General features: G+C 36.2%; 1 protein-coding gene across 4 annotated transcripts in view; it reads left to right on the forward strand.

The window, feature by feature from the left end:
- CLCN3 (chloride voltage-gated channel 3) overlaps positions 1 to 10,341 on the forward strand; it is an 86,526-nt gene extending 76,185 nt beyond the window's left edge. For 2 of the 4 annotated variants that reach the window (XM_070415459.1, XM_070415460.1), the window contains 3 exons: positions 551 to 767; positions 5,693 to 5,768; positions 7,468 to 10,341. In XM_070415459.1, coding sequence (XP_070271560.1) covers positions 551 to 767; positions 5,693 to 5,768; positions 7,468 to 7,626 — 452 coding nt within the window. In that variant the 3' untranslated portion in view covers positions 7,627 to 10,341. The remainder of the gene's footprint in view (positions 1 to 550; positions 768 to 5,692; positions 5,769 to 7,467) is intronic. The other 2 variants (XM_070415461.1, XM_070415462.1) reach the window with 1 other exon arrangement.
- Positions 10,342 to 10,586: the final 245 nt, after the last annotated feature.

Here is a 10,586-nt window from a genome sequence, read left to right on the forward strand (position 1 = left end):
GTGCCCATTATGTGCGTAATTGTAGTTTCACCCACCTGTTCATACTTGTGACTCATCTAGAAAATTAACATTAGCAGAGAGAGAAGGAGCTAATTCACAGTGGTGAAGTGCACGCCATTGTCAAAGCAAGGATGAAGCTCTTTCTAGTCCCACCTCCCAGGCAGGAAAAGTGACTGTTGGCACAGGCAGGTGTTATTCGATGATGGATTCCTATAATTTGTGCAGGTTTAAAAATCTCATATTCCAAACATGCTTCCTTATCCCGCCCCCAGAGTTAATAAACAGGGTCAGTGCCACTAAAGACAATTGAACCATGGTTCACCAAAACATATTTTATTTACATGAAGATGGTGTGTTGGTGATGGATTCTGATTCTGTCAAATATAAGAAATTGCTGACTTTTTAGTTTATTCCTTTCTTGTTTAAGAAGACAGGAAAAAATGAAGGGACCAAAAGTCATGGGGCTACATTGCTTTATTTGTTTAATCTCTGACCTTAAAGTAAAATAAAACCTGTCAAATTTAATTTTTGGTCTTCTCTGTCTCTTCAGAAAGTGCCAGAAAGAAACAAGAAGGTATCGTGGGCAGCTCTCGGGTGTGCTTTGCACAGCACACCCCGTCTCTGCCAGCAGAAAGTCCACGGCCCTTGAAGCTTCGCAGCATTCTTGACATGAGCCCTTTCACAGTGACGGACCACACCCCCATGGAGATCGTGGTGGATATTTTCCGAAAGCTGGGCCTGAGGCAGTGCCTTGTAACTCACAATGGGTAAGTCTCATCAAAAAATCAGTTCACTTGTCAGAGGTTTTTATCCATTTTAGTGGAATTCATATGCACTTAATAGGAGAGAGTGTAATCAGCTCCCAAGTGGGAAAGTCTGGCTCTTAGTGTGGGTATAAATACAAGATCAATCAGATTGACACCAGAGAATAAGAAAAATGTCAACTCCCAGATCTTTGCCAAAGTGTAGTGACACTGGTCAGGCAGAGAGGTGCTGAAACCTCTTCGGCACCTACGTGGTGCTTCGAGCATTTCCTCCCGTGGACGAGAGGTGGCCCTGACCTGTGTGGAGGACTGCCAACACCTGCTTCCTCTTGTCTTTCAGTTTTAAAATATGCATTTCTAGTGCAGAATAACTTTCTAGATGTTCTGCTGTTTACTGTGACAGACATTATTTAATTTATCATGTAACAAAGGAATATATATAATTAAATGAAATATAATTAAATAATGCATAATTAAATGAAATTTGTAAATTAGCTGAAAACTTCCTTTAGCAAATGCTTTGTTTCCTCTTTTCTACCTTCTCTACTCACAGACCTTTTACATACAAATACTCATGTATTTAAAATGCACAAATTGTTTATTTTTGCCCTTTACACACAAACTGCCAGTATTTCTGAGGGTGGGGAAATAGGAAGGTTGCGTTTGGCAAATGTCACAGGGATTGTGGAGAGTAGCACAGAGTATTATTCCCTCATCACATACTGCTCCCTCATGTTCTGCTCCCTCTGTTCCTGACCTGGGACCTGCTTCCCTCCCACTCTCTCTCTAGCCCCTTTTCCCCCTTTATGTTACTGTTCCTAGTTGAGATACTTAAGAACGTTGTTTTACCTGAGGGTTGAAATGGAAAGCTAGAAATGAGGAACAGAAGATTGTGCATAAACTGCATGCATAGCCTGAAGCTATTGAAATACCAAACACTTAGAGAATCACAGCAGGTATTCTAAAATATCATTTTGTACAAAATATGTGACCCCCTATCTAGAGAAAAGAGGGAGAAAGGACAAAAATAAAGGAAATTTGTTTATTGAATACCTTGCTCATTTAACTTTTGCAGCCTCTCTGCAGAGTCGGTGGCAGTATCCCGACTTTACAGATGTAGGAATGGAGCTTGAAGAGGTTTGGTAACTTGCCCAGTCACGTGGTTAGCAAGTCAGAGATCAGGGAAGAAAATATCTTTCCAGTTTTAAAACCCAATGTCTTGCTATTGTTTTATAATGTAATTGACTGATAGAATCTTAACCTACTATTTTCTTGGACATATATGATACTGTATTGTGTTAGGAATAGAAATATAAAGCTAGAAAGATATCCATGTTAAGTGATTTCACTGTGCTAGCCAGTTAAAATAACTGGAGATGATATGAAGTAAATCATTAAAGAGAGAAAGTTCTTGATTAGGGGCAGGGAGGTCAGAATTGTTAAATATTACAGATATTGATGGGAAGAGATGTATGTAGTAAAAGAACCTTTTTCTTTAGTGTTGTTTAATGTGAAAAATAATGGTACCAAACTTCACTGTTTAAAAATGAGTACATGTTAAATGGAGTAACTTCATAAAGGTTTACTGCTTCTTGGGCCCTTTTAGTTATAAATGATTTAGTGGGAAGCTAAGATGAGTTGTTATGAACTTTTACTTGTTTTGAGTTGTTCTCTGTGCTTGCCACGGTGTGTTCTTTTATGTAGGACCAAATATATTGTCATTCTCTAGTCATGATTAACTATGTCCACAAAGCTATACGAGTTAATTACCGTATTTCCCTTTGCTGGTTAATTCTCAGGTTTCAGTAGCACAGACATTAGAAAGTGTATTTAGAAGAAAGTGTAAAAAAAGAATGAAGTGGGGGAAATGGAGGATAGTTAATTAAAATCTTACCTGATACTGTCTGTTTATAAGAAAGCTTGTGTTTTGTGTGTGTGTGTGTGTGTGTGTGTGTGTGGCTTTTTTTTCTAAAGGAACACATTTAATTGCCCTGATTATATTTTCTTTATTTCTGTCCTGTAAGGAAAACAGATTGATAAATATAAAAAAAGAAGAGATCCTTTGGGGTGGTGGCTCTTGGGTTTTTTTTCTGTGAAATGTGTAAGAAAGTAGTGTTTTATTCTCAGTTTAAATAATTTAAGATTTAAACTCAGAAAAAAAATTATATCTTCTGGTTTTTAGTATAGACTCTGAAGTTCCGGACAATTGCTCACCTTTTATAGTTTCTACTAGGTCCTTAGAGGTGGAGAATAACTATTTGGGGGAAGGGATATAACAAATCTGGAACCTTGGATGCCAGGAGAAAATGAGACCAGAGAGACAAGGGGAAGTATGTCTGTAAAGATGCCAGTTATAGATGTCTAACTTTTAATTTTAATTAGCAGAACTTCTCAGAATCTTTAAGTCTTGGTAGAACTAGCAGGATGTCAGTAGTCATTGTCCCAAAAGAGTTTTGTGATCATATAAGTTCGGAAAATATTGGATTAAATATAATTGAGGTTTATTTATTTGGAACTTCTCAGAACTTATAAAATGTTGGTATTATTTGATTCTCAAATGGGATAATAGAAAACAAATTTTCCAAACTTATTTGAATATTAAACCTTTTTTTGAAGGAGGGACAGGGTTAGAACTCTGATGTTTGGTTTTTCTTGGAACAGACTTTGAAAAATGTTGGGTCATGCTCTGTTAACTCTTACATCATTGTTTGTTAGCCCACAAGAAACAGCAAATCAGTCTTTACATGAGTCACATTTTGTATTGATTTTTCTTACATTTTCTGAAATTAACAAAGCAGCACTGAACTGGCCTTATTATGCTCAAATCGCTTTTCTCCATTAACTAAAGAGAAGTGGATATATGTATTTTCTTCTTTTTAGGGCTATTACTTTGTAAATATAATCACTGCTTTGTAAATCTCTAAATTTGCCATTTGGTCCTTAAAAACTTGTAATTTTTTTTTCATTGTGTACCTTGTGTTTTGGCAGAGCTTACTAATATATTAATTGAAATTAATCACTCTATAATTGGATAGAAATAATGAAATAAGAATTAAATTAGAATAATTTTAATTGTCAAGATTTTCACATTTCCTGACTACAAGTATAAATTCAAGTGAATTGATGTTTTTTTGTTGTCTATTTGACCTTAAACATCAGAGAAGAACATCTACTGAGTGAGTGCTTATTTTATGTAGTACAGTGTGGGGATCTTGCTCCTGTGCTCTGCAAACTTTTCAGTTTATCTTGTTCTCAGTGATCAGCACATTATGAAAAAAAATAATGAAAAACATTGGCATAGAACCTATTCATGTCTTTCCTATTCCCTACCTTCCCTGCTTCCCAACCTTCACATCCAGGCACCACCCTAAGGAACTCTTTTATAACTGACTTCTCGTAGGACCAAGCTACTTTGACTATGTGAAGTCCCCTGGTGACACCCTTCAAGAAGTCAGAATGTTCAAAGGCAGTTTAATAGTAAAGTTGACTTAACCTGCCCTGACCAGTTTGGCTCAGTGGATAGAGAGTCGGCCTGCGGACTGAAGGGTCCTGGGTTCGATTCTGGTCAAGGGCATGTATCTTGGTTGCAGGCACATCCCCAGTGGGGGGTGTGCATGAGGCAGCTGATCGATGTTTCTCTCTCATCGATGTTTCTAACTCTCTATCCCTCTCCCTTCCTCTCTGTAAAAAAATCAATAAAATACATTTAAAAAAAAATTAAACTTCACTTACCCTGATCACCAAGGAAATATAAATATGTTCAATTACCCTGAAGGGAATTCTGGGTGGGCTTCCCAAATTTAAAGATTAAAAGCTTTTTAAGGTGTTTTTAAAAATATATATCTTTTTATTGATTTTAGAGAGAGAGGAAGAGGGAGGGAGAGAGAGAAACATTGATCAGCTGCCTCCTGCACACACCCTATCGGGGATTGAGCCCACAACCCAAGCAATGTGCTCTTGACCAGGAATCGAACCCATGGCCATTTGGTGCACAGGACAACACCCAACCAATGGAGTCACACCAGCCAGGGCACTTTTTAAGGTTTTTGACACTCACTGTCTATATTGTCATATACTATAGTTGAATTCATTGACTTTCGTTATAAAACTGGTAACCAGAATTTTGTTTTAATAATTAAAAGTTTAATTATTTTCCACTGAGCCAAACCGGTTAGGGCAAAAATTTAATTATTTTCAAGTATCCTGAGAATTTATGTCCATTGTTTTACTTGATGTTATAATAATAATATATTAACTGAGAATCATTTAGAAAAAAATTCATAAAGTGAAAGTGATTTTGATCCCCTAATCTTAAACAAGTCTTATTTGCTTACCTTAAGAAGTAGCATTCAGTAGGTCCTGAAAATTATGGGGTGTTTGTATTGATCAGCACTATTTATTTGGTACACACTGCCTTTAATTTTAATTCCAAGTAATAGTAAAATAAAGGGCTTTCTCAAGTCTCATAGGCAATAAAGGTTGAGATTTCTCCTGTCTTTACATTGCTGAGGTAGATCCAGAAAATACCTGCTGCACTGTGACATTTTAGATATTAGAAAAACATTTTCTTCAAAGGAAGGAACAGTGAAAATGAAAATAAACTTCAGAATTTTATAGTTGTGTATTAATATTATTTGTACTTTTCTTTGTAGTCATCTTCATTGTAAACTTTTATCATTTTGATTTTTAACTTAACAAGGAAAATAACCCACCAGTATTTGAAAATAGCACCATGTCACTTTTGAAAGTCAGTAGAATTTATGCAATTGGGACCTGGGATTTCAAACCATTTTTGTTTTTATTTTTCTAGAGTTCATTAAAAGCATTCGTATGGTCCATGTTTTTATTCTTTCTCTCATTATCATTATGATTGGAACCTCTTTTAATTTAATTTCTCACAGTTATTAGCATAACATGATCTGTTTCAGGATTGTCTTGGGGATCATCACAAAGAAGAACATATTAGAGCATCTCGAGCAACTAAAGCAGCACGTCGAACCCTTGGTGATTAGATATATGAGATCTCCTCATTAGACACCTTAGACGTCAGGAGGCATGACACTTGTGAACTGTTCAGTCCTCTCTTTCCCAGACACCTGCCCAGCAAAGGCCTACATGCTGCCAATTTCACTTCTATCTCATAATATGCCTGTAAGATAAATTTAAATGTATGTAAAATTTCACTCATGGGAAGTAAGCAAAAGTTAACATCTCATCAGAATCATTAGTTGCAATTTAAGAACTGTAAAGAGTTTGGCAGTTGACTGAGTAAATATTACTGGACATTTTTAAAGTAACACAACATATCTGTCTACTTTAGTGCTTACACCAGTCTCAGAGGATGCCAGATTGGTGAAAAATGTCTACCCCATCACCCCAAACCCTCCCCCTCCTTTAAAAAAAAATGTTTCTTGATCTTGTGGTAGTCTTGTGGTAAATCTAAGCTCACAAATCATTTTAACCGAGCTTAGCAATGTTAAATTTGCCGACAATTAAATGGATTTTTTTATGGGCACACTAACTAGAGCGTAATATGTATGTGTATATATATGTGTGTGAGCATAGCATTAGTTCTTTTTCTGCTATACCCTCCATACCCTCAATACTTTCAAAGTCAATAATGTGTCTCTTGCCATTTCATTAGTGAACTGGACCTAGAATATGTGTGTGCCCCTTTTGTATGATGCTTCTAGAGTGCTGTAAGCAGTTTTTAGGGTCAGATGCATTTGTTCTAACAGACTCTATGTCCTTCCTAGTGGTTTAATGACTAAAGATAAATTTTGAATTATTATCTTACCTCATAACCTAAAAATTGTCTGGCTTTAGCAATAAATGCCTGAAATTATTTTGCCGTGCAATTGCCATACCTATATAAACTTGTCCCAGTTTGTTTAATACACAACTGATTGTGTATTCCTGTTGTATGCTAATATTTCACAAGTGTTTCATGCATCCTTTTAAAAAAACTACTAATCAGAATAATAAGTAGCTACTCATTCATCCTGCTTTGTGCTTCACTTATAATATTTTAGGACTGCTTCTTGATTTTTTCATCTATCTTTTAATGTAAGCATTAACAACTAAGTCTTTCATAAAAGCACTCTATCTTAACTTTTTTGGCCAAAATCAAAAAAGGAAAACATTGATGAGTGTTGGGTTGTCTTACAGATTTGTTCTGGCTTCTGAAGTTTGCTATTGAGGTTCTGTGTTGACCATTTAATCTCAATTGTATGTGCTTTCATGAAGATTATGCATACAACTGGGCAATCTGTTTTTTAAAAGTTAATTTTAGTTTTAAAAAATGGAATATTGAAGGATTTGGTCATCAGATATTTTACTGCTTTTTTGGTGTGATAGGAATGTATATTCCTTCTCAAATGGGATTAGTATAATTTCTTTTCCATACATCCTCCCATTTTTTTTGTTACTTTTTTGTTGGCATTCATTAGTCAAAATAGCTCGACTTCAATGAGAGTCTCAGTGGAAAGAACATTGTACTATTAGTGACCATAATACTTTTTATATCAAAGGATGGTAGCTGGGTAATTTGATTATCTTTACCAATAAAATATTTTTGAAAGTACAATATCAGGCACTTGCTTTGCTCTATTCCTGTCAACAAAAAGGATTTAGCTATAAATGTAGCTTCTCATTTTCTTTTTCCCTTTTATTTTAATGGCAGTCTTCTCTTTATTTTTTTCAGGCGCCTCCTTGGCATTATAACAAAAAAAGATATCCTCCGTCATATGGCCCAGACGGCAAACCAAGACCCCGCTTCGGTAATGTTCAACTGAACCCTGTAGATGAGGACAGAGAGGAGGCAGAAGAGGAAGTTCATTTGTTGAATAGCACAACTCTGTAACCTGAGGGAGTCGTCTACCTATAGTTCTCCTTTAAACAAAAAAAGAAAGAAAAAGAAAAAAGAAAATATAAAAGCCAGGCTTTTGCAACATGGTTTGCAAATAATGCTGGTGAAACGGAGGAATTGTTTGGGGAGGGAAAGGAGAGAGAAGGAAATGAGTGAGGTATTTCCCCGTCTAAGGAGAGCAGCCAACCACCTCCTGTCCTTCTGCACTGGATGCGTTCAGCTGAGGATGTGCCATGAAAGTGCAGACTTGAGCCCCAAAGGAGAGGGCCCTGGAGCCCTGGAGCACCCGGCCTGTTACTCCAACATCGCAAAGACGTGTTATCAGTCCCCGTTTCTGGAGGGGTTACTTTGAATTGAGCCATCTATAAGACTGCAGGTCTTGCCCTTTTTTAATCAAAACTGTTCTGTTTAATTCATGAATTGTATAGTTAAGCATTACCTTTTTACATTCCAGAAGAGCTTCTCTCTCTTTCTTTCTCTCTCTGTAACAAAGCCTCTTTAAATTGGTGTGCCCTTTTGAAGCAATCCTTTCTCATATTGAGATGTACTGTGATTTTACTGAGGTTTCATCACAAGAAGGGAGTGTTTCTTGTGCCACTACACTAACCATGTAGTTTTTTTTACCATCACTGAATGCTTGGAGCCGACACATGCACCATAACAAAGGCCGATCAAACAGGTACAATCTTGAATGAAGCATGAATGAGATCTCTCAGCTTGTGTGCTGTGTGGTTCAGAATCTTTTTGTTTTTCCCCCTCTCAGATTTTATGGATAATGTGACCTGGTCTTATGCATATTTTCTATTTCTAAAACTGCTATGAAATACAAGTACTGTTCAGCATAAGGAAGCACCGTGCTACTGCTCTGACAGTAAAGAGAAGTAACTATTCTGTTTAGCTATATCTGGAATTAACTGCATGTTTAAACACTGGAGTTTTTTTTTCTTCTTGAAATTAGATCAGTAATTTTTTTCTTTCCTCAAGATATTTTACTGCTGACACTGAAGAAATGTAATTCATAACTTGCACTAATGTATATTTCTTTTTCTTAAAAATTTACCATTCTTATTTATATTTTTATGGATTAAAATTTATAAAATACAGATCAGTTAATATCTCACTTAAGTAATTTTACCTTTTTAATGTGATTTTTATAGACTAATTCTGACTTACAAATACGGAGATATGAACAGAGTTTACAATGGGAACAAGGGTTTGAGAGAGGATGTGGTTATTTATGATCTAATGTGTACATAAACTTTCTTCTGATCCTTCACTGCCATCCCCTGGATTCTAGCATCTGACCTGTCCATTCTGACTCATTAATGGAAAATTGAAACACTACAAATCACTTTGAAGATTAAAATCAAACATTAAATAGTGTTTACCTTTAAAAAAATCAAATGAAATTGCAAAAATAGCAGTTAAAATTGTAATCAGAACATAACCTTTGAATCTTCGGGTATGTCACATCCAGAGGTATCCAATGATGTTTTGACTATTCACAGTGCATATTTTGCAGGATGAATTGAAAATGTATTGGGGTATGTTTGGGATTGTTTTTGGAAATGTCTGTCTTAATCATGGTCTTAATTCACTATCGGCAAAGGTAGTTTTCTTGAAGGACTGGCCTGAATATTCTGTGATTATGCATTTTTGGTTGGAAAGTGATTTTTTGCAGACATTTTCTGAAATAAACTGGCAATGAGCTGCTTTTTTGGAAGTGAGTCTTCACTTCCTAGTTTTTAATAGATCTGTAAGATCACATAAGATGGGTAAAATCTTGAAGATTTATAAGATCATGAAGCCATATTAGAATGACAATTGTTAAGTTGAACAAAATTTTAGAAACTCTGTGAAACATTTTAGTTTTGCTATCTGCCTAAAATTGGTACTTTGTCCAAGACACTTCCCCACTTTGGCAGACTTCAAGTTTTCTGGCCCCTTCAAAGTTTCTTTGACCATCCAGAGTACGATCATTTCTGAACGATGGTTGTGTGTATCTTATCTCCAGCTTGTCTGAAGTGTGCAAGGCGCTGCTGGAGTGTGAGTTCCTCAGCACTGGCTACCGAACAACTTAATTGCTTGTCCTCAGTTACAAGCCTTCGAAGGAGAAGCGAGTTTCTTTGCAGGTAGCTTCATCATAGTAAACTGTACATGGATTTCGTTTTTCATGTTAGGTCCTCCTTTCATTGCCCATCCTGCTTCAGAGACTGACATTTCAGGGTGAACACTCAAGGTGGATATTTTCTTCTTGGTGTATTTCTATCTCTGATGTGTCTTACAGCTGAAATACAGGAAAAGTGCCATATTTCTATGCATTCAGTGGTTTTCTTTGGGATTACGATCTGTTCCATTTTTCTTCTTGATATGTTGAGGTATGTCTGCTTTTTCACCAAACTGTGAAATAGTGGAGATTATGAAATATATGTGCCTGGTTGATTGGCAAATAATATGTGGAGCACCTTATTTGCGTCGCTTTTTGGAGAAGGTTTGATGAGAATGGGCAAGGGTGTCAGCATCTCTTCCTAATAATTGTTTTCAGTTTTGGTTCATGAAGAATGCTTAGTTTGTTAACCTGTGATGTTGCCTAGAGCTGTATTTATCTGTTTTTATTTATACTAGTATAGTAAAGCTGCATATCATTACAGTAAAAATGATTACTGTGATGAGTTACTCAGAATATCTATTAAAATCTATATGACAATGTGTGGTTTGCCCTTCAATTATACTTAGAAACCCTTCCACTTTTACTCTTTTTGCAGTGCAGGCCAGTATGTTTGGCACAAGCAGCCTTAAAGGGGTGATATATATGTAAAGCTTCTCTCAGATTACAGGACCATTCATGCACGTTGCAAGCAAGGAGCAACCAAACAGCAGCTGCTGGATTGAACAGCAGGGTATATACATACCAGCAATAGTACAGAGCCTCCCTGTCTGTGCAAGTTGCAGGT

Source organism: Myotis yumanensis, unplaced genomic scaffold, assembly GCF_028538775.1.
Source record: "Myotis yumanensis isolate MYYU_CA2020_CCGP unplaced genomic scaffold, mMyoYum1.0.hap1 SCAF_5, whole genome shotgun sequence".
NCBI lineage: Eukaryota > Metazoa > Chordata > Mammalia > Chiroptera > Vespertilionidae > Myotis > Myotis yumanensis.